Source organism: Neodiprion lecontei, chromosome 6 (genome assembly GCF_021901455.1).
Source record: "Neodiprion lecontei isolate iyNeoLeco1 chromosome 6, iyNeoLeco1.1, whole genome shotgun sequence".
Taxonomy (NCBI): domain Eukaryota; kingdom Metazoa; phylum Arthropoda; class Insecta; order Hymenoptera; family Diprionidae; genus Neodiprion; species Neodiprion lecontei.
The window spans coordinates 7,653,859-7,678,657 of record NC_060265.1 but is presented as its reverse complement, the minus strand read 5'-3'; the positions used below and the strand labels follow the sequence as shown (position 1 = coordinate 7,678,657).

Below are 24,799 nucleotides of genomic sequence, written 5' to 3'. Positions count from 1 at the left end.
CCTTTATCTAAAACATGTGCCGACGCTGTATTATAATTGTCTTGGTACCAAATGTGTTCTTACATGCTTCTAAAAATCCACTATGATTTCATTGTCTTGAATATTTCCCATGCCAGTTAGAAATGTATTACTATCGGCTTTCGTGCAAATTAAAGGAAAAAAAAAACAAGAAAACTGTTAAATGATTAGCAAATCATAATTGTGAAAAGTTTATACCATAATTGAAATCACTCCATTCATTAATTTTGACATCTTATCGATAAGTCGATGAGCAGTACGTAATCTGTTATATCATTTGGTGATCATGATATCTTATTGATAATCAGCGGTACAGTTTATGCCATTTTGGTTTAGAAGAAGCCCACAATAGCAACCCAAAAACAAAACGGCGTCATCGAACCAAACCAAACAAAGGACAACTATGCTGGTCCAGCCAGCGAAGGCAAAGGCAAGGAAAACAAAGAACAAAATCACTTCCAAGATGATAGCGACGAACACACGGACGGCAGTGATAAAAAGAAAAAAGGTAACTCTACGTTAGAAATTCCTCGGTGACTCGTGAAAGAGAAGAAAGAAAAAAAAGAAAGAGTGTTCAATTACGTTGATTGACTAAAATACAAATACGCTAGCATTTTTCTCTCGAGCTTGTGACACATTCCTACGCTCTTCACTGCTTATACAATCCACCAAGTTATTGAATAGTTCCTGATATCAAATTTCAGTCACAAAGCAGAAATGGGTTCCCCTAGACATAGATTTGGCAAAGAACAGAGGGAAGCGAGAAAGATCTCCGAAAACTCATGGACCGCGTGAGAGAAATGGAGAAGGTAAAAACTCTCGATTAATTGAGTCTTCCGTTCATTTTCGAAGAATTTCAGTATTCATCTCAACTTACCAAAACAAATTTCATTTTGCTAACTGTCAGAGGAGGAAAATTGGCGTGACAGAGATTACGACAGATCGAGGTATAGCTATAGAGGCGCACGAGGAGGCGGTAGTACTCGATACAGAGGGAGAGGTGGTAGAGGCACTCGTGGTACTAGCCGCGGTGGTTTTAAGCCTAGGCATGATCCTGAATATCCAGACTATCCTACGGACTACACGCAGGTATGTGACGTTTGTTATATGTTTGGGAGTCAATTTTTTGTTCCCTTCATTATTGAGATTAGACGATTAATTAATGTACAATTTTACACTTGTAGTCGGAGTGAAACTCATCACAATTCTGCCAGATCTAGCTGTTAATACGAATTGACAGATGTTATTAACTGTATATATTGAAATTTGGCATAAAACTTGGAAAAATTTAACTGAGTGGTATTAATTGAGCCTGATATGAAGTTAACAGAGTTGAATTGCAGGTGAATAAGTTTGGCGGATCTGATGCCTCATTTATGATGCCATATATGGGTACTTTCTACTTCAACAATTCGAGCTACATCAATTTGGATATGACAACGCTTAAAGATTACATTAAGAAACAAATGTAAGTCTGATTTAATAATGCAGGCATTAATATGATTTTTATTCAGTTCCTAGTTCATTACGTATATGATGATATTACATTATTTTGTCTTCTTTTCCCGACTTAGAAAAGAAATTCGACATGCTGATAAAACTATATCTGAAGAATAATTTGATTTTTTATACAGAATCAAGGATTTTTCTATAACCCAAATACTAAGGCAGTATGTATTTTCTATATTCCAGCGAGTACTACTTTAGCGAAGAAAATCTGATGAGGGATTTCTTTCTACGTCGTAAAATGGATGCTGAAGGTTTTCTTCCTATCACTCTTATAGCTTCGTTCCATCGAGTACAAGCGCTTACCACTGACGTAGCTTTGGTCGTCGAGGCTATTAAAGAGTCTGACAAACTTGAACTCGTTAATGGATTCCAGGTTAGAATGTTCGATATTTTGATTTTTTTTCACATCTGCAAGGCACATTATCATCGAATTATTCGGCTAGATTCTTGATACTAGTTTAATGACGATATTGTGCCAGATGAAAGTTGAAGGATTCGCTAACACCACAAGGACCAAAAATCCAATGAGTGGGGTTTGATAGTAGACCTTCGCACAACTGTTTACGGCTTCTCTCCTCATGCTATTCGATAATTTAATGCATTCTTAATCTACCCATTTATGGAATGTAGATTTATAAATTTTAAACTCTCGACTTTCAGGTTAGAACAAAGACTGAGCCTCTGAAATGGCCGATATTAGATGCAGCTGGAAATCCCGTTTATCCTCAGGCGCATCATCATCATCAGATTCCTTCGCAACTGTCGTCGTCGCCTTCACATCCCAGTTTCTTTCCCGTCGCCGAACCCTTGACTGCTATTCCTCCACCACCAATCCCTCTAAGCTTACGTGTACGCAATAATTCTAATTCTGTACATGGGAGACTTAGCGAATCAGATAGCGTATCTTCTTCAATAGGTGATAGTCTGAACCCTGACGTACCAGAGTTTGTGCCCGTTATAGTAAACAAGGGAATTGAGTCCTTTAATAATGACAAAGAAAATGTTCGATCCAAGAAAGAAGAAGAACGTCGAAAACAGAGCAGCTCCTTACCAGATACCGGTGTTAAACCTGTAAAAATATCATCCAATTCAGTGCGATCGTCAACCTTTCAAGTAAACGGGGATGATCAGCCGTCCATGGATGACGTTTGGAGAGAAGTAAGTATGTGACGCAGTTTTAGTCGTGAAGGAAATAATTTTATAGATTCCATCATAAGCTCAATTTGATAATTCGGATATTCATTTTGTGGTAGTCGGATGATTTGAATTGCGCAAGAGTATTTTGTGAGGATTCGCTAACACCACAAGGATTATCATCCGATGAGTGGGGTTTGATAGTAGACCTCTCTACACACGCTCTTAGCAGTGTATTAACAATCTAGTAACGATACTTACCAATAATGTTGCAGACACAGTATGATATTGGGCCTCGACCGATTTTGAAAAATTGTATGCATGGCTTATAACTTCGTTTTGATTGTGCAGGTGAGAAGAAGAGTGAAACAACCACCAAAAGATAAATCTGAAGACAGAGGAAAATTAGCGGATAACAAAGAAGAAGAACGTGAAGAACTAGACTTTCAGTTTGACGAAGAATTGGATACACCTCCACCAACAGGCCGACACAATGCATTTTCCGAATGGTAAGCACCTGCAATAAAATATATGACAATTATTCAAACACTCTAAAACATGATGATTTAATCAAATTTTGTCTTCTTTTCCCGACTTAGGAAAAATATGCTGATATATTTGCATCTGACAATGAGACTGAATTTTTTTTATGTAATCCTACCTCAAAACTTGCTAATAGTAAGGAATGTCTACACTTCACAGGTCTGAGGATGACGATGATTATGAGCTTTCGGATCGTGACATTAACAAACTTTTGATTGTAACACAGTCGAATCCCCAGGCAATCGCCATTACGACAAGAATTCCTAAACACGAAGGACATGATCGTACAGGTGATTGGATGACTCGTGTCAAGATGTCGCAAGATCTTGAGCAGGCTATTAACGACGGACTCTATTATTATGAAGAAGATTTATGGACTGAAGACAGACAAAGGGTAAACAACCTTTTGCATGTCTTATAGAAGTCTTAAGTCAGCAAATTTCAAGCAACTTGCCAATATTTTAGATTGGATCTGTATCTTCGACCGGAAGTTACAAAACTGTAAATTTGATTAGTCAAGAAGCTTTTGAAAAAATGGCACCTAAAGCTCCAAGAAAAACCAACCCTGAAGTTCCGCCGCCGCCACCTACCACCAGTGAAGATGAAATGGAAGTTGCTCACTCGTTGCCCACACAGGTATTTAATATCTGTCATTGATTAATTTTCGTTCGAAATTGCACTGATGCGGTTGCGAATACAGCGTTCAAATGGTTGCTTCCAATATTCAGGATCCAAATACATCTGAAGGACGTGGCAAGCGTGAACGAGGCGGTGATAGAAGTCAAGGCAACGATGTACAAAGATCTGCTCAGACAAGCAGAGGCAGCAGAAGAGGTGGAGCATCTCGTTTCTTTGCCGTAGTGAAAGACGAGGCAGCTGTGGATCCTAGAACACCACGCAAACGTAAAACGCGTCACAGTAGTAATCCTCCCGTCGAGCATCACGTTGGTTGGATTATGGACGTCAGAGAACATCGTCCTAGAACTTATTCGACCGGGTAATTATATCAGGATATCATATATTTTCCAAAGTTCCCAAAACTTTACATTATAAATCAATAGGCGTATCTAACATCTTTCTTTTTTTTTTCTCTTTGAACCTTGTAATATTTAGAAGCAGCGCAGGCACAAGCCCAAGCGAAAGCTACTTGGCAAGCAGCTACGGCAGTGCACCGCAGTCTTTACCAACGTTCCAACATCCAAGTCATTCACTCCTCAAAGAAAATGGTTTCACTCAACAAGTTTATCACAAGTACCATTCTCGATGTTTGAAAGGTATGAAATTCTTGAGGCTGCATGAGTAGTAAATTAATTCTATCTTTTTCTGGCTGTTTACACATGTGCAACTTTTGTTTTCACAGAACGCAAAAGATTGGGAATTGGGCAGTCTCAGGAAATGAACACGCTATTCCGTTTCTGGTCATTCTTCCTCAGAGAGAACTTCAACCGCACCATGTACGAAGAATTTAAATCCTTGGCTTTAGAAGATGCTGCTGAAGGATACCGCTACGGTTTGGAATGTCTTTTCCGTTTTTACAGTTACGGTTTGGAAAGAAAGTTCAGGCCTCAACTTTACAAAGATTTTCAAACCGAGACGATACGAGATTACGAAATTGGTGAGTCCGTATTTGAGGACGAATTTGATAAATGATTATAGTATAGATCTTATATGTTTACGTATCCGATTTTTATTTGTTAATTTATTATTCATTTTTCATTTTTTAGGCCAATTATATGGATTAGAAAAGTTTTGGGCATTCATGAAATATTATAAGCATGCTGAAAAACTCTACGTTGAATCCAAACTACAGGAGTATGTTTCAAAGTTCAAAAGTATTGAGGATTTCAGAGTAGTTGAGGTGAGTCAAATTTTTATTGATCCGCCTGTATAATATATTCTTGATGAAATCTAGCATTGGGGGATAACCCAATGTTGTCGAAGTATGTATTCGAAGCTCTGTCACGTTTGATATTGCGGTTGACACGTTTGTTTTGATTTTTATTGTGTATGCGAGGAAGAGGTAAATAAAGACGACTACACTCTGTTACGGTTCAGGACCGACTACCTTTATTGCCTGCCTTCTCACATTCTATACTATCGTTATAGATACACACATTCGTACACATTCGTACATCACATATCTTACACCCTTCCCCGTTTTATTCAGTTATCAAAGTTGATAGAAATTATCTCCTCCTTCCTTAAATTTTATTATACAGTTTCTTGGAGGTGATTTCCTAACAATTTTGGCTTCCGACATTTTCGGGTGATGTTTTCGAAAATCCTTTGCCATTATTACGTCGCCTTCTTCAAAGTTTTCTTTTCTACTACCTTTGAAGTGCTTTTTTTGCATATATTGCTTTGATTCAACGTGATATCTCGTTTCTGGCCGTAATAATAACAAAGGAGTTTCCAGTTCTCTTTTAAACAACAAGTTGGCCGGAGTTTCATTCGTTGTTGCTTGTTTTGTTGTTCTGTATGAGAATAAAAACATTTGTATAGCAGTTCTCACATCTACTTTCGAGCTTTGTACAATCGCTTTGAGTTTACGCTTAAATGTTTTTACAAGATTTTCCGCAGCTCCATTTGTCGTTGGGTGTTTCGGCGCTGAAAAATCTTGTTTTATTCCTAATTGCTTGAGAAACTTTTTGTATTCGTCGCTCGTAAACTGCGTTCCTGAATCAGTTACAATATGGTTCGGTAGCCCATGCGTTGTAAACATTTCTCGGAATTTTTCTATCGTTGCTTCTGCTGATATATTTTTCATAATGAAAATTTCAGGCCACTTAGAATAGGCATCGATGACTAAAAGGTAAGTTTGCCCCAAATATGGCCCCGCAAAGTCTGCATGAAGTCTTTGCCAAGGTTGGCTTGGCCATGGCCATGGAGTTAATTCCATTCTAATTGGATTGTCTTTATATTCAACACACCATTTGCAATATTTAGATTTATCTTCTAAATTTTTATCTATATTAGGCCACCAAACCACCGACCTTGCCAAACTCTTCATTTTAACTATCCCAAAGTGACTTTCGTGCAATTTTTCGATTACCTTTTCTCTGAATTTAGGTGGGGCGATAACTCTCTGTCCCCACATTAAACATTCTTTTTCGACGTGAATTTCGTCTTTACGCAGTGCATATAGTTGCAACTCATTAGGCCAACTTTTAAGACTACAGTCAGGCCATCCTTCTATTACCATCCGCTTCACGATGGATAGAGTCTCGTTTTTAGCAGTTTCGCGTGCTACTGCTTTGAAATTTAAACATGTTATGTTTGTTGAATATACATAGTGTAAATACGTAAATCGGCCTTCAGTTTCTAAAACATCATTATTTTCTACATAATTTATCGGTAATCTTGATAAAGTATCAGCTACAATATTATCTCTTGTACTAATGTACTCTATTTCATAATCAAATGCCGATAGAAAGTAACTCCAATTTTGCAATCTACTCGTAGCCATTTTTGGTGTACCCTTTTCAGGAGAAAAGATCCTAGATAACGGTTTATTATCCGTTTTTAAAAGAAATTTACGTCCGAATAAATAATCATAAAACTTAGTTACTCCAAATATTATCGCAGCTGCTTCTTTATCAATTTGCGAGTAATTTTCTTGCGCGGCTGTCAACCTCGTTGATGCAAACGCTATTGGTCTATCGCCGTCTTCATAAGACTGGCTGATATACGCACCCAGCCCTTTTGGGGACGCATCACATGTTAATTTTAATGGTAAAGATGGAAGGTAGTTTACAAGCACACTTTTTAATTCTATTTTCGCTCTTTTAAACGCTTCTTTGCAATTTTGATCCCACTCAAAAATTCTCGAATTACTGCAATTATATAATGGTGCTAGAATTTTAGCACGATCTTTAAATAACCTGCCATAATAATTGATTTTACCTAATAATAACTGTAATTCTTTATGATTTTCCGGTTCTATGCGTACAAACTCTAGTAGTGTGACCTTTATCACCGCACGTATGGCATACTACATTTTCCTTATACATACAATCCTTCACGAAGTGTCTTGAATCCCCGCAACGGTAACAAGCAGAGCCTTCCGGTATTTGTTGTGCTCGCGCCGTTCCTCGAGCCCGGCCGAATGTTCTTCCCCTTCTAGTCCATGTACGTTGTCCCTGTCTACGATCTCCCTCATGTTGCTTTCGCCAAAACTTTCCACGACTTAGCATGTGTACCTCTTGAATTTCCGCATTTGTTTCTTGCAATTTTTCTGCGCCTTTACTAGCTGCCTCTGATGCCATAGCTTTTTTTAATGCTGTTTCCAGATCGGGTTTCTCTAGTTTTAATAATTCCGCCGTTATTGCTTTACTTTTTAAGCCACAAATCATTTGATCGAGTACTTGCTCGTCTTCGTTCGTAAATTTACATTTGTCTGTCATAAACTTCAGCGCTGTGACGTATTCTTTTATACCCTCGCCGTCTGATTGCTTCCTGAGTCTGAATTCATATCTATATACAAGGTATGATGCTGGCGGTTTCAAATAATCTTTGACCTTTGTTATAATTTCTTCATAGGTTTTGTCCTTAGGCTTAACGGGCTTACATATTTTTGCGATCTCTTCGTACGTCTCTGCATTCACTTTACTCAACAAAATTGCTGTTTTTTCTTCAGCATTTGTTATTTTGATTGCAATGAAATACTGCTCTAGTCGATCACAAAACATTTCCCAATCATTTTTGGTAATATCAAAATCCAAATTTGCACTACGTTCCATTATGCTTTTGTTTAATTGTTCATTTATACTATCTGGATCAACTATTTCGAACGTTTTTTTATCCACTATATCTGCTATCCGTATTAATTTTTGCTGGCCACACTCAGTTTTTCTTTCACAAATTCTCGAAATTTTCTTCGTAACTCATTAATATTATCGTCTTCACCATCAATATTATTTAATTCACACAACTTTTGCAATTGGACTTTTGTTAAATTCTGGATCCATGCAGTCCCTTTTATTTCAATCAGCATTCCAACACTTTAATTTGGTTTTATTTCGTCATATGCCGACGAAGTTTCTAGAACAATGCTTTTATCCTCGTCGCCAGTTATTGTGTATGCGAGGAAGAGGTAAATAAAGACGACTACACTCTGTTACGGTTCAGGACCGACTACTTTTATTGCCTGCCTTCTCACATTCTATACTATCGTTATAGATACACACATTTGTATACATTCGTACATCACATATCTTACAATTTTCATCGCTTCCAATCTACTGTATAATGATATGTCTTTGTAGGTTTTCAGTTTATTTGCCACGGTTTCGGTGCTTAATTTATTCAAAATCAACATGTATTTCAAGACATCAAAAACGTTCAGATTTCTATTGGCACCCGATAGAAACATGCGTTCGACAATCTTGGTTGGTATAAAAGAGTAACTTGAAACTGTCTGATAATTTACAGCCGCAAATAAACGAGATGCTCCAAGGATTTAGTGGGAATCTACGAAGCCAAGCTATGAAAAGGAGAAACAGAAGCGTTTCTGAAAGCGCTGGTGGCGGAGAAGCATCCCCTACTAGTCGAGTACGACGTTTATCCGGTGGTTCGAGTACTGTGACACTTTCTACCAATTCTAGTAATACTAACAATCACAAACGGTCAGATTCCGTAAATCTGTCGCAGTATCGAAATAGGGCAGAATCTTTTGGTTCGGGTAGATTGGGTCGTACCAAAAGACGAAACGATTCTGCATCTAACAGTCAACGTGATCTCACCAAGCAGCAACAACCCAGGAGTCGACACAATTCTGGCTCTTTTACTAGACCCCAAGAAGTAGCTAAAGGTCAGTCAAGATTATCCGTTAAATCTGAGCAACCTAAGCCCTGTGTTTCTAAACCTGAGACGGCATCAGTCAGTCAAAAATGAATAAATTATCAAGGGACCGGAGAACGGCAGAACGAGAAAATTTGATACTAGGGACTGAGGAACTTCTATTGTCCAAACAATTACATAGTAATTTTATTGTCTTTTGTTTTCAGAATAAAACGTTTTACAACAAAACCCATATTATACCAGTTTGAATCGGAATTACAATTGGCAAAAATTAATGGTGATTATTGTATAACTTGTTTACGTACGTAGTAGGGAGTATTCTGAGGTACTTTATCTGATAAAGTTTATCTCGATTTGAAAATCGTTGTATAGGTAGGTATGACTTATACTACATAAAGTACCCTATTATTTTTATTTATCATTTTGTCGAAAAGGTAAAAAATGGTTTATAATTTTTATCAATACCGTGAGATAAACAGTCCATTGATATTTATACATTTTATGTTTTGATCCAGATATTCTGCCTTTAAACTTTTTAATACAATTATTAACAATTTTGGGCAACAATAATAATGTTATTACGAAAAATAATAGATATTTAAGGGCGAAATACAAAAGAAAAATAAAAAAACTCAAAGTATAGTGCTATGAATAATTATAGATCTAATTCAATAGACGTTTTACGTAAATCAATTCTACAGATGAATGAATGGGTAAATATAATTGAAACTAAAAATAATGTATAAATGCATTACGCGCACTGATGTTGAAGGAGCGGAACGAGAATATTATTATTTTCCGGGCTTCCGATATTGCCTGCAACCGTATTTGCTGGCAAAAATAACTTTATTTTTTGTTACTGACGCTGTCTAGTGCCACGTGTTCGGCGTGTACTGTATAATAGAGAACTTTGCACATACTTAAGTATTTAATACATCTGCACTATAACATATTGCAATCTTTGAAATCCATGCTTAATTATCATTTTGCAACTATTTGAGTCGATGATAATTGTAACTTAGTCAATCCTGTCTTGTTTTTAGAATCCCGTACGAGAAAGCTACGATCGTACTGTTGGAACAAAAACAGTTACTTTATACAAACTTTGTCTCTTAACCCAGCTGTGTTCCATATAATACTCCATAAATCAGTATGATCCGGTGTAAATTTCATAATATTATGGTAGGCACATCCGAAATAATTTTAACATTGAATTGTGTAAAATAGAAATGAAGAAATCAGGAAAAAACCACCACGAGACAACAAATTAAGTTAAATCTGAGTCGTCTAAGTCGTCTCAAATTGTTAGTTTATGATTACCCACTTGTATAAAAATTATTGACATCCCCGAGATCAAGGAAAAATTTTTTTTTAAATTTGCGTAATGATAACTGTTGGTTTTGAAAAATTTCCTCCAAGACCGTGGTAAATCGTAATTGATAGGAAAAAAAAAGGAAATACATAAAACATTTCAAAACAAGAAAGAATATTTAAGTAGTAACTACACACCTAGCCATTGATCAGTGGCAAAGAAACGAGGTGTGCATGATATAATATAATTACTACTACTAAAGTATAGAATTAATTTAAACATATATGTTATATACTATATCTAAAATATATAGTAAGAAGAAAAGAAAAAAAAAACAAAAAAAAAAATACAAATGAATTAGAACGGTTAGGTTTTCGTGTGTATACAACGGGTCTATTTTCTGTTATTGAAAGGTGTGATCCCTCTGCCCACAGGCTGTAATATATTATTGCTAAAAGAAAGGGAAGAAAAAAAAAACATAACATCAAGCAAATGGCATGTTTTTTTTTTTTTGTGTTTTGTTTTGTTTTATTTTATTCCTATGTTAGGGTATAGAGACAATAATGATATAATATCGTATACAATTATTAAACCATTTTTTTGCATATTCGAATATTAATTATCACTATATCTGACCATGATGTAAGGCGAGGTACTTGGAAGCGTTGCAACATACTCTTAATGTTACCCAAATATTGTTTGCATTCGGCACTTGTAAAGAATTGGTACAAAAACTACTCAAATCATTTTTCGGGTGGGAAATCTTTTAGCAATTTGCTAAAAATCCTTCAATTTATTCTACATTGCTTAATTTGTAGCAATTTTTTTTCTCGTCACATATCCAAGGATCTCAGATCACACATTTACATCCCTCGTTATAACTGAAAAATTGAAATTACAGTTCAGTTGTTTGTCTAGTTTTTTTCAAATTGTGTTTTTTTTTATATATAAACTCATTATACGTCGACTTCTGAAAGATTTCAATTATTGTATTGACAGCCTTGTAACGCACTCGGTAACTCGATCCATAATCTGATTTTTTTAAACTCTATATCGTGAGTAATCCATGTATTTATTATTGCAGAAAAGTAACTTATTGTGCTATTTATTATGCATGAGAACGCACAAAAAAATTGACTTTCATGTTTTTCTAATTCTTCTTACTACTTTTAAATTAAGTCATTTTAAAGACGTTTCATGCTAATTCTTGTATTGAACACGAGGGTAACATCGCGGCCAAGACCGTTTTAACAATAGTTCATAAGAGAAAAAATAATTTAGACAGTTCATATGATAGTCTGTCAAATCAATAGGCATCAAATATGAAGTTTCCAAGATATTTAACAAACAGTAATGAAAAATCGAATCAGGCAAACGAATGAATAATATTCGTTTTAAATGAGATAGCGTTTTTGGTTCAAATTTATATTTTAATACATTAGTCACTGTTTTAGTCACGTCACACTCGGTTCAGTGTAATCTATCTATAAGTCTATAACTTGAGTTGGCTTCGAACATCCTATTCTTTTTATGGAAATCCACGTCTTACTAAAAATTGGGTTTGTTAAGAACGGGTTATAGTCACGAAAGATATTGGTGATTGAACATTGAAAACGTGTCTGTAAACTGACTGGAATGGGTAGGATGAAAAAGGTTATTTGTCTGCGAATAACGCGCGAATCCAGAGATCACGATATTACAGTGGTGCGAAATGGAATGATTGATAAAATTTCAAAGTAAAGCGTGACGGAGAAAGGTAGAGTATAATATTGTGCTGGCAACGAATCGGACAGCCATAAGCATTGTCACGTTTGAAAAGAGTTGATAGCGCTTGAACGACTTTGCTCAGTCTTGTAAATAGAAACTAACTGCTTTGTTGGCAGCTTAGGATTAACTAGTTTTAAGCGAGTGACTACCGCATAATATCACATTATATACCCTATTGATAATATTAATGCTGTTAATTATAGACTCATAGATTCATAACTATTTGATAAGAATATATTATATGATGAAAATGCAAAATTATTAAAGTACGTCGTGGCACGTTTAGGGTAACGCAGTGTGCAAGATCCAATCTTGTTATCACTCTGGAAATTTGCAATAATTGACACCTTTCACTTCCGACTTGTTATTCCGATCGACGTGATCGAGGACAAAAACGCTTTGACGTTGAAACAGGGTATTCCTTAAATGTAATAGATATTAGTTACCGTCTGTTTTTATGAAAAAACGGGAGGAAAAAAAGAACATAACTTGCTGCCAGTATTCGATAAACCTTATTTTTTCACAACGTTTACAGGGTGGCCACCCGTCTGGAAAACCGGGAAAACCGGGAAATGTCAGGGAATTTTGTACGTCAGGGAAAAGTCAGGGAAATGTCAGGGAATATTTTGGTTGGTCAGGGACGTTTTATAGAACTCACGGATTTCAAAAGCCTTGTCCATAAAATTGAGATACTATCACCGCATCGTGCTGTATTAAATATCAATTTAAAAATTTGTATAAATGGTGGTGTATTCTTAACACTTAAAAGAAAAATGTCCCGTTGAAAAAAAAATTTTAAGTTTATTTTTCAAAAAGTTACACATTCGTTAATTAGTCATAATTCTTCGAACCTCGATTTTCATTGCAAACAGCATAAATGTTCAAATAATAGCTCTAAAAATATTTTGCTTCTTGGAGCCCCTTCTCAAATATATACTTAACAAGACCAAGCAAATGGAAATTTTCATTTTTTGTCAACTTTCAAAAATCACAATGAACGGAATGAACAACTTTTAAAAACTTTTATAACTTTAATATATTTGGCCATACTTTACCTAGGTTACTATAGTTGTTAGTGATTTCTGCACAAATTGTGCATCAAAATGTTAGGGAAAAATAGTGATTTTAGTCAGGGAAAACCGGGAAATGTCAGGGAATTCCGTGATCGGAATTGAGTGGCCACCCTGGTTTAGCTATACTTGCGAGGGGAGTTATGTGTAGAAACTAAAGATTGTTAATTATTGTAAAATCAGACGTGATACAGTATATTATGTATCCTACATAGAGCGTGCTTCGAAGCGTTTAAAATTTTTTTGCTTGTATAAATATACATAACTATTAATTGTAATCTACTCACACTGCTATAATCTGTAATATTAAAATTAGGGCTTATTATAACGGGTGGGGTTATAATGTTAGTAAGAACACAAAAAAAAAAAAAAAATGAATAAATAAAAATGAAAAAATGAAAAAAACGCAAATAAAGAAAAACGTTGAAAAAAATTACCTTGCACTCGTTGAAACTGGGAAAAGGAATGAAGAAAATCAACTGTTACCAGGGATTATGTTTTATCGATCATCCTGCTTTGAAGAAAAGTAACGTATGGAGATTATCTTTTTTTATTGAGCCAACATCCTTTCAGGGGGCACGCATGTGATCCCGTCTTTCGCTTACACGATGCTTAAAACTGCCAATGTAAAGCGAAATATTGAGGAACACGGTATGTTTGAAATCAACGATCGTTGCCTATCTATACAAAATATTATTACGATGAATAGGAATTCTCGACCTCATATATAATCTATTATAGAATCTTGGTGATCGGTCAATTAAGTAAACGTATTTTTAGTTAACGTTTCGACCCGGATATGGGCCCTCCTCAGAACGATTTCAGGGTGGCCACCCGTCTGGAAAACCGGGAAAACCGGGAAATGTCGGGGAATTTTGTATGTCAGGGAAAAGTCAGGGAAATGTCAGGGAATTGTTTGGTTGGTCAGGGACTTTTTATAGAACTCACGAATTTCAAAAGCTTTGTCCATAAAATTGAGATGCTATCACCGCATCGTCACAATTTTTCTTCTCTTCTTATCAACGATTATAAGCTTAGTTGTTGATTGTCACATGAATTCAGTAGTACGAGCAGACATCGGTTTGATTTATCTATGACCGTCGCTGCGTGTGGAGACGCAAGTTCACCGACGCCTAATAGTCTAGAAAAATCGAAGTCTCAGGTTTTTGGCAGTAACGCAAAAAGTAAAAGCGCTAGCCAAAATTTTAAAAAGATTCTTAAAGAGGAGGAAATTTCCAATAAAAAAGTACAAGCACCCGGAATTCTAACTTCAGTATTAGTAATTTTAATTTAACGCTGAACGTAGGGCTCTGCGCAACTGTGACGGCACAGACGCGCCGCGTCTAGACAGTACACCGCATAAAATAATTGTTTTGCTGTATTAAATATCAATTTAAAAATTTGGATAAATTGTGGTGTATTCTTAACGCTTAAAAGAAAAATTTCCCGTTGGAAAAAAATTTTTAAGTTTATTTTTCATAATTCTTCGAACCTCGATTTTCATTGCAAACAGCATAAATGTTCAAATAATAGCTCTAAAAATATTTCGCTTCTTGGAGCCCCTTCTTAAATATATACTTAACAAGACCAAGCAAATGGAAATTTTCATTTTTTGTCAACTTTCAAAAATCACAATGAACGGAATGAACAACTTTTAAAAACTTTTATAACTTTAATATATTTGGCCATACTTTACCTAGGTTACTATAGTTGTTAGTGATTTCTGCACAAATTGTGCATCAAAATGTTAGGGAAAAACAGTGATTTTAGTCAGGGAAAACCGGGAAATGTCAGGGAATTCCGTGAGCGGAATTGAGTGGCCACCCTGGATTTATTTATCTAACTGTCAAGAACAACAAAAAATTTTTTTAAAAATAATACTAGAAGTACAATCGGACATAAAATATTGTAGATGTAATACTCTCAGGGCTATTATATATTATTGGTTAGTGAGAACAATTTGATTAATTGAAAAAAGAAAGGCTTAGAGTGTTGCTTACCTTTTTTTAATAAAAGTAAGCGGACCAAGATGCAGTCGAATTCACAATTTACAATTTGTGGAGACAATGTTCTTTGGGTGACGGTAGTCATTGTCACTCTTCTAGTTATTTTACATGTAGGAGTCAAGTGTTGGAAGTCATTATTTAAAAAGATTAAAGAACTATGTTTCTTCACAGTCTATATGTCATTGTATTAAAAGGTTTTAAAGAAGGTCTTTTTAGCAGTAAAATTAGTTTGCAAAGTGTCCAAGAAGTGGAGCTAGGCTCTTTATGACTATGTTCCCCATGTCTAACAAAAATTATTATTGGTTGAACCGATTGGGTCAACGGGTGAATAGCGACTGATGGGAGAAACAAATATGATCCAGAGTGAAGGTGAACCTAATATAAACAATTATACAGAAAAACAGAAAAATATTTTGTGAAAAAAAAATTATGTAGAAAAACTGTGCTATGGAGACAAAAATTTTTTATGTATCTAGTTAAGGTTAAACAATATTTGTTGTGTGGGCGGAGATTAGAGGTTTGTAAATATTACTTAAATGTTCAACATCTTGTCTAAGATTAACCGAATTGGTGTGTCCTACAATGTTGCAATGTTTTTTTTCCCAAAGTACCCCAGAAACAATAACAATAATTCAGTCACTGACAAAAAAATTCGTGATACCATGATTTAAAAAAAAAACAACCCTAATATTATGTTTTTAAAAGCGGATAAAGGCAATGCGTCTGTAGCTATGCATAGAGACTCTTACAATAACAAAATGAGGCAACAGCTTTCGGACACTAATACCTACAGAATTGCTAAATATGACCTGTGCAACTCCCTACAAACTAGGGTGAATAAACTCACGTTTAATTAGTTTAACTCCAAATTAATAAACAAAAACGTACACAGAAGCATTTCTACCTACAATAGTGTCCCCCCACGTGCATATGGGCTACCTAAAATTCACAAAGCGGAAGTCCCATTAAGAATTAGTGTCTCATTTGTCAATAGCCCGACTTATGCCTTATCCAAGATAATTAATTCATGGCTCACTACTAATATCACACCTCCCACCTCTAGAGTTAAAGATAGCTTTTCCTTAGTTGACACAATAAAAACATTGATTATTCCAGACAACTATACTTTAATATCGCTCGATGTAATATCTCTTTTTACCAACGTTCCGACAGATCTTGCATTGCGCGCAGTAAACAACCGTTGGGCTTCTCTTGAAAATAAGATCCCAATTCCTCTTATTGAACTAGATAAAGCTTTAAAAATATGTTTTGATTCTGCAATATTCAAATTTAACAATGATACGTATGCACAACAATTCGGGTTGCCCATGGGATCTCCTCTCTCTCCAATCTTGTCAGACCTTGTCATGGAAGACTTGGAAAGGTCTTGCATTACCAATCTTGATTCTGATTTACCGTTCTATTTTCGGTATGTTGATGATATTCTTACTGCTGTTCCTAAAGAAAAAATAGATTACACTCTTAATATTTTTAACCGATATCATCCACGATTACAATTTGCTATTGAAATAGAAGAAAATAACGCCATCAATTTCTTAGATGTATTGTTGATACACAACAACAATAATATCAAAACAGATTGGTTCCACAAAAAAACCTGGTCTCAAGGGTATTTGAATTTTAATTCTCACCACCCAATGCCCTACAAAATAGGCACCATCATTAACCTAGTTGACCGAGCCATCGAACTTTCAAGTACAGAATTCCACGTAAAAAATCTGTCACTCATATACAATATACTAAGATGGAATGATTATCCTCATGGCCTATTACATAAACATATAAATAAGAGATGCACCTACATCAACAACTTACCTGACAATAGTATTGATTCTGCTCCCACAGATGATAACAATAGACCTGCTAATACATATATTCCCATCCCATATGTATCTGGTCTCTTTGAGTCATTGAACCGTCTATTTACCAAACATAATGTCAAGTTTGTTGGAAAAAATTCAAAAGATTTACAATTAGTCTTTGACACGGGAAAAGATAAGATCCCCATCGGCAAACGATCCAATGTTGTGTATAAAATACCTTGCAATGATTGCAACCAAGTTTACGAGTATATCGGACAAACCGGCCGCCACCTTAACACCAGAATCAAAGAACATCAACGCAATGTACATGAGATTGAAGAACGTCACACCGCTTTAACAAAACATAGTATCAATAAACAACATACTTTTAACTACGACAATACAAACATCCTTTGTGAAGAACCCAATTATTATGAAAGACTATTACTAGAAATGTGCAACATTGTAGGACACACCAATTCGGTTAATCTTAGACAAGATGTTGAACATTTAAGTAATATTTACAAACCTCTAATCTCCGCCCACACAACAAATATTGTTTAACCTTAACTAGATACATAAAAAATTTTTGTCTCCATAGCACAGTTTTTCTACATAATTTTTTTTTCACAAAACATTTTTCTGTTTTTCTGTATAATTGTTTATATTAGGTTCACCTTCACTCTGGATCATATTTGTTTCTCCCATCAGTCGCTATTCACCCGTTGACCCAATCGGTTCAACCAATAATAATTTTTGTTAGACATGGGGAACATAGTCATAAAGAGCCTAGCTCCACTTCTTGGACACTTTGCAAACTAATTTTACTGCTAAAAAGACCTTCTTTAAAACCTTTTAATACAATGACATATAGACTGTGAAGAAACATAGTTCTTTAATCTTTTTAATTAATGACTTCCAACACTTGACTCCTACATGTAAAATAACTAGAAGAGTGACAATGACTACCGTCACCCAAAGAACATTGTCTCCACAAATTGTAAATTGTGAATTCGACTGCATCTTGGTCCGCTTACTTTTATAAAAAAAAGGTAAGCAACACTCTAAGCCTTTCTTTTTTCAATTAATCAAATTGTTCTCACTAACCAATAATGTATAATAGCCCTAAGAGTATTACATCTACAATATTTAATGTCTGATTGTACTTCTAGTATTATTTTTATAAAAATGTTCTGTTGTTCTTGACAGTTAAATAAATAAATCGTTCTGAGGAGGGCCCATATCCGGGTCGAAACGTTAACTAAAAATACGTTTACTTAATTGACCGATCACCAAGATTCTATAATAGATTATATACGAGGTCGAGAATTCCTATTCGTCATATTATTACCCTGCTGGAGTTTGCTTCACTCTTAAAAAAAAAAGAACCTTTTCCAATGTGCTTACAGAGCAATAACCTTCAATTTCGGTAGACTCGGTGATTTTATGTGATACGTGGCCAAAAGTAAAGTTGGATGCTTGCGAGTTTTATTCTATTCGTGAAATTCTATTTGTAGCTATGGGAATTGTTATCGTTACACGATACCTTGCACCGTGAATTGCTGGCGTTACTTACCCCTATGATTTACAAATATACATAACCGAATGGTAAAACCGATAGTGACATGCAAAATATATATTTTTAGAAACACGATGAAAACAATCTCTCTTACTGCATAACGGCAGATAGATAATAACAAATATTTAAGTATCTATTATTTCTCCAACTGACAACTACTTCTAGTAGTTAACGATTTATGTCTTCGTCATTCTCAATTCCGATCGGCTCTTATCGAAGAACTACCGCAATTTTCACTTCAAATTTCGACTTACGAATTTCAAATTTTGATCACCGTATTATCATTATAAGTTAATACATGACCCGATTTTTTTTAAATAATCAAATATATTTGTTCAGGCCTCAACTTTACAAAGATTTTCAAACCGAGACGATACGAGATTACGAAATTGGTGAGTCGGTATTTGAGGACGAATTTGATAAATGATTATAGTATAGATCTCATATATTTACGTATCCGATTTTTATTTGTTAATTTATTATTCATTTTTCATTTCTTAGGCCAATTATATGGATTAGAAAAGTTTTGGGCATTCATGAAATATTATAAGCATGCTGAAAAACTCTACGTTGAATCCAAACTACAGGAGTATGTTTCAAAGTTCAAAAGTATTGAGGATTTCAGAGTAGTTGAGGTGAGTCAGATTTTTATTGATCCGCCTGTATACTATATTCTTGATGAAATCTAGCATTGGGGGATACCCCAATGTTGTCGAAGTATGTATTCGAAGCTCTTTCACGTTTGATATTGCGGTTCACACGTTTGTTTTGATTTTCATCGCTTCCAATCTACTGTATAATGATATGCATGTCTTTGTAGGTTTTCAGTTTATTTGCCACGGTTTCGGTGCTTAATTTATTCAAAATCAACATGTATTTCAAGACATCAAAAACGTTCAGATTTCTATTGGCACCCGATAGAAACATGCATTCGACAATCTTGGTTGGTATAAAAGAGTAACTTGAAACTGTCTGATAATTTACAGCCGCCAATAAACGAGATGCTCCAAGGATTTAGTGGGAATCTACGAAGCCAAGCTATGAAAAGGAGAAACAGAAGCGTTTCTGAAAGCGCTGGTGGCGGAGAAGCATCCCCTACTAGTCGAGTACGACGTTTATCCGGTGGTTCGAGTACTGTGACACTTTCTACCAATTCTAGTAATACTAACAATCACAAACGGTCAGATTCCGTAAATCTGTCGCAGTATCGAAATAGGGCAGAATCTTTTGGTTCGGGTAGATTGGGTCGTACCAAAAGACGAAACGATTCTGCATCTAACAGTCAACGTGATCTCACCAAGCAGCAACAACCCAGGAGTCGACACAATTCTGGCTCTTTTACTAGACCCCAAGAAGTAGCTAAAGGTCAGTCAAGATTATCCGTTAAATCTGAGCAACCTAAGCCCTGTGTTTCTAAACCTGAGACGGCATCAGTCAGTCAAAAATGAATAAATTATCAAGGGACCGGAGAACGGCAGAACGAGAAAATTTGATACTAGGGACTGAGGAACTTCTATTGTCCAAACAATTACATAGTAATTTTATTGTCTTTTGTTTGCAGAATAAAACGTTTTACAACAAAATCCATATTATACCAGTTTGAATCGGAATTACAATTGGCAAAAATTAATGGTGATTATTGTATAACTTGTTTACGTACGTAGTAAGGAGTATTCTGAGGTACTTTAGCTGATAAAGTTTATCTCGATTTGAAAATCGTTGTATAGGTAGATATAACTTATACTGCACAAAGTACCCTATTATTTTTATTTATCATTTTGTCGAAAAGGTAAAAAATGGTTTATAATTTTTATTAATAACGTGAGATAAACAGTCCATTGATATTTATACATTTTATATTTTGATCCAGATATTCTGCCTTTAAACTTTTTAATACAATTATTAACAATTTTGGGCAACAATAATAATGTTATTACGAAAAATAATAGATATTTAAGGGCGAAATACAAAAGAAAAATAAAAAAACTCAAAGTATAGTGCTATGAATAATTATAGATGTAATTCAATAGACGTTTTACGTAAATCAAATCTACAGATGAATGAATGGGTAAATATAATTGAAACTAAAAATAAAGTATAAATGCATTACGCGCACTGATGTTAAAGGAGCGGAACGAGAATATTATTATTTTCCGGGCTTCCGATATTGCCTGCAACCGTATTTGCTGGCAAAAATAACTTTATTTTTTTGTTACTGACGCTGTCTAGTGCCACGTGTTCGGCGTGTACTGTATAATAGACAACTTTGCACATACTTGAGTGTTTACTACATCTGCACTATAACATATTGCAATATTTGAAATCCATGCTTAATTATCGTTTTGCAACGATTTGAGTCGATGATAATTGTAACTTAGTCAATCCTGTCTTGTTTTTAGAATCCCGTACGAGAAAGCTACGATCGTACTGTTGGAACAAAAACAGTTACTTTATACAAACTTTGTCTCTTAACCCAGCTGTGTTCCATATAATACTCCATAAATCAGTATGATCCGGTGTAAATTTCATAATATTATGGTAGGCACATCCGAAAGAATTTTAACATTGAATTGTGTAAAATAGAAATGCAGAAATTAGGAAAAAACCACCACGAGACAACAAATTAAGTTAAATCTGAGTCGTCTAAGTCGTCTCAAATTGTTAGTTTATGATTACCCACTCGTATAAAAATTATTGACATCCCCGAGATCAAGGAAAAAATTTTTTTTAAATTTGCGTCAGACAGTTTCGGAATACTGTAATGATGACTGCTGGTTTTGAAAAATTTCCTCCAAGACCGTCGTAAATCGTAATTGATAGGAAAAAAAAAAAAAATACACAAAACATTTCAAAACAAGAAAGAATATTTAAGTAGTAACTACACACCTAGCCATTGATCAGTGGCAAAAAAACGAGGTGTGCATGATATAATATAATTACTACTACTAAAGTATAGAATTAATTTAAACATATATATTATATACTATATCTAAAATATAGAACTAGAAGAAAAAAAAAAAAAAAAAAATACAAATGAATGAAAAACAAAACTTGATACATTATTACAAATGAATTAGAACGGTTAGGTTTTCGTGCGTATACAACGGGTCTATTTTCTGTTATTGAAAGGTGTGATCCCTCTGCCCACAGGCTGTAATATATTATTGCTAAAAGAAGGGGAAGAAAAAAAAAACACAACATCAAGCAAATGGCATTTTTTTTTTTCTTTTTGTGGCTTTGCAACATACTCTTAATGTTAACCAAATATTGTTTGCATTCGGCACTTGTAAAGAATTGGCACAAAAACTACTGAAATCATTTTTCGGGTGGGAAATCTTTTAGCAATTTGCTAAAAATCCTTCAATTTATTCTACATTGCTTAATTTGTAGCAATTTTTTTTCTCGTCACATATCCAAGGATCTCAGATCACACATTTACATCCCTCGTTATAACTGAAAAATTGAAATTACAGTTCAGTTGTTTGTCTAGTTTTTTTCAAATTGTGTTTTTTTTATATATAAACTCATTATACGTCGACTTCTGAAAGATTTCAATTATTGTATTGACAGCCTTGTCACGCACTCGGTAACTCGATCCATAATCTGATTTTTTTAAACTCTATATCGTGAGTAATCCATGTATTTATTATTGCAGAAAAGTAACTTATTGTGCTATTTATTATGCATGAGAACGCACAAAAAATTGACTTTCATGTTTTTCTAATTCTTCTTACTACTTTTAAATTAAGTCATTTTAAAGACGTTTCATGCTAATTCTTGTATTGAACACGAGGGTAACATCGCGGCCAAGACCGTTTTAACAATAGTTCATAAGAGAAAAAATAATTTAGACAGTTCCTATGATAGTCTGTCAAATCAATAGGCATCAAATATGAAGTTTCCAAGATATTTAACAAACAGTAATGAAAAATCGAATCAGGCAAACGAATGAATAATATTCGTTTTAAATGAGATAGCGTTTTTGGTTCAAATTTATATTTTAATACATTAGTCACTGTTTTAGTCACGTCACACTCGGTTCAGTGTAATCTATCTATAAGTCTATAACTTGAGTTGGCTTCGAAAATCCTATTCTTTTTATGGAAATCCACGTCTTACTAAAAATTGGGTTTGTTAAGAACGGGTTATAGTCACGAAAGATATTGGTGATTGAACATTGAAAACGTGTCTGTAAACTGACTGGAATGGGTAGGATGAAAAAGGTAATTTGTCTGCGAATAACGCGCGAATCCAGAGATCACGATATTACAGTGGTGCGAAATGGAATGATTGATAAAATTTCAAAGTAAAGCGTGACGGAGAAAGGTAGAGTATAATATTGTGCTGGCAACGAATCGGACAGCCATAAGCATTGTCACGTTTGAAAAGAGTTGATAGCGCTTGAACGACTTTGCTCAGTCTTGTAAATAGAAACTAACTGCTTTGTTGGCAGCTTAGGATTAACTAGTTTTAAGCGAGTGACTACCGCATAATATCACATTATATACCCTATTGATAATATTAATGCTGTTAATTATAGACTCATAGATTCATAACTATTTGATAAGAATATATTATATGATGAAAATGCAAAATTATTAAAGTACGTCGTGGCACGTTTAGGGTAACGCAGTGTGCAAGATCCAATCTTGTTATCACTCTGGAAATTTGCAATAATTGACACCTTTCACTTCCGACTTGTTATTCCGATCGACGTGATCGAGGACAAAAACGCTTTGACGTTGAAACAGGGTATTCCTTAAATGTAATAAATATTAGTTACCGTCTGTTTTTATGAAAAAACGGGAGGAAAAAAAGAAGAACATAACTTGCTGCCAGTATTCGATAAACCTTATTTTTTCACAACGCTTAGATATACTTGCGATGGGAGTTATGTGTAGAAACTAAAGATTGTTAATTATTGTAAAATCGGACGTGATACAGTATATTATGTATCCTACATAGAGCGTGCTTCGAGGCGTTTAAAATTTTTTTGCTTGTATAAATATACATAACTATTAATTATAATCTACTCACACTGCTATAATCTTTAATATTAAAATTAGGGCTTATTATAACGGGTGGGGTTATAATGTTAGTAAGAACAGAAAAAAAAAAAAATTAATAAATAAAAATGAAAAAATGAAAAAAACGCAAACAAAGAAAAATGTTGAAAAAAATACGGGTTACAATACATATTATTACAGAAGTGAAACACTTTTGATTCATGCAAGGAAATATCAATTTGTGAATTTGTTTTGAATTTCATTGCCTATGCTCATTCTATTCAGATCGATTATTACTATTACGCGAAGTACAGTATAATGGATGGATAAAAGAATTTTCAGGGCCTATCAAGCAGTTTGAAATTGTACGATAGACATGTAAGCGATGATTTGTGTTAAATTTAACCTTCGTTTAATTATACGTGTAATTATAATAAATTTGAACTACCACTTGTATAAATTTAGCATATTAAAACGGGATATAAACGATAGGAAAAGAAATTTTACCCATATAAATATGCAGACAAATATATTTATCGACGAGTAAAGCGAAGCTGCGTTTGGATTTAACCTGATAAATAACTGAATAATCGATGATATGTACGATATACATTTTATGTAGATACAGACCAAAAATGTATAATCCCATATTATTTATCATATAGTAAACAATAGATCATTATACAGATTTGTGAAACGTATTAACATAGCTTATTCTGAGTGACTGTTACAACGTTGCACTTAATTGGATGCGATTAACGATACTATACAATGTAAATATTATTATGTAAGTAGCAAACGTATACATTCATGTGTATATATATGCATGTGCATTAGACCTGTCCTTAATAAGGGTAAAATCGAATTTTGATGGTTTCACCCCCCAAATTGGTTCGAAATAATGCAAAAAAATGTCGGATTTTTAAAAAAATTTCGAAAAAAAGAAGAAAGAAAAGGAACTAAGGAAAAAAAAAGCCGAAAAATTTGCATTTTAGAGAAAATTCTCGTAGTGTATACTTAAGTGATAAATAGCAAGGTATTATATGATAGGTAAATCACACGCCTATTAATGCATCTGGCTCTGTTCTCTCGATACGTTTTGAGCTTATACATACATAGCATTTGTTAATATAAAATTAATGGTAATAATAATAATAATAATGATACAATAAAAACCAAAAAACCGGGACTAAGGCGAGGAGATATCTTATTTTTTCATGGTTATATCAAAGC

General features: G+C 34.5%; 1 protein-coding gene and 1 long non-coding RNA gene across 7 annotated transcripts in view; one reads left to right on the top strand and one right to left on the bottom strand.

Annotated features, from left to right (window-relative positions):
- Positions 1-23,308, top strand: part of LOC107227270 (la-related protein 1B) — a 43,245-nt gene extending 19,937 nt beyond the window's left edge. For 3 of the 6 annotated variants that reach the window (XM_046743395.1, XM_046743392.1, XM_046743397.1), the window contains 14 exons: positions 355-526; positions 723-827; positions 926-1,107; positions 1,362-1,486; positions 1,711-1,900; positions 2,188-2,685; positions 3,013-3,170; positions 3,364-3,598; positions 3,670-3,840; positions 3,933-4,201; positions 4,318-4,478; positions 4,565-4,819; positions 4,929-5,062; positions 8,635-12,493. In XM_046743395.1, coding sequence (XP_046599351.1) covers positions 355-526; positions 723-827; positions 926-1,107; positions 1,362-1,486; positions 1,711-1,900; positions 2,188-2,685; positions 3,013-3,170; positions 3,364-3,598; positions 3,670-3,840; positions 3,933-4,201; positions 4,318-4,478; positions 4,565-4,819; positions 4,929-5,062; positions 8,635-9,096 — 3,117 coding nt within the window. In that variant the 3' untranslated portion in view covers positions 9,097-12,493. Of the gene's footprint in view, positions 1-354; positions 527-722; positions 828-925; positions 1,108-1,361; positions 1,487-1,710; positions 1,901-2,187; positions 2,686-3,012; positions 3,171-3,363; positions 3,599-3,669; positions 3,841-3,932; positions 4,202-4,317; positions 4,479-4,564; positions 4,820-4,928; positions 5,063-8,634; positions 12,494-18,899; positions 18,953-19,061; positions 19,196-19,546 lie in introns of those variants that run through there. The other 3 variants (XM_046743393.1, XM_046743396.1, XM_046743394.1) reach the window with 3 other exon arrangements.
- On the bottom strand, positions 11,146-15,492 carry LOC124295082. Its single transcript, XR_006904974.1, has 3 exons — positions 15,153-15,492; positions 13,590-13,770; positions 11,146-11,196 (listed from the first exon to the last, which is right to left on the bottom strand). It is a non-coding gene; the product is annotated as an uncharacterized LOC124295082 (long non-coding RNA).
- Positions 23,309-24,799: the final 1,491 nt, after the last annotated feature.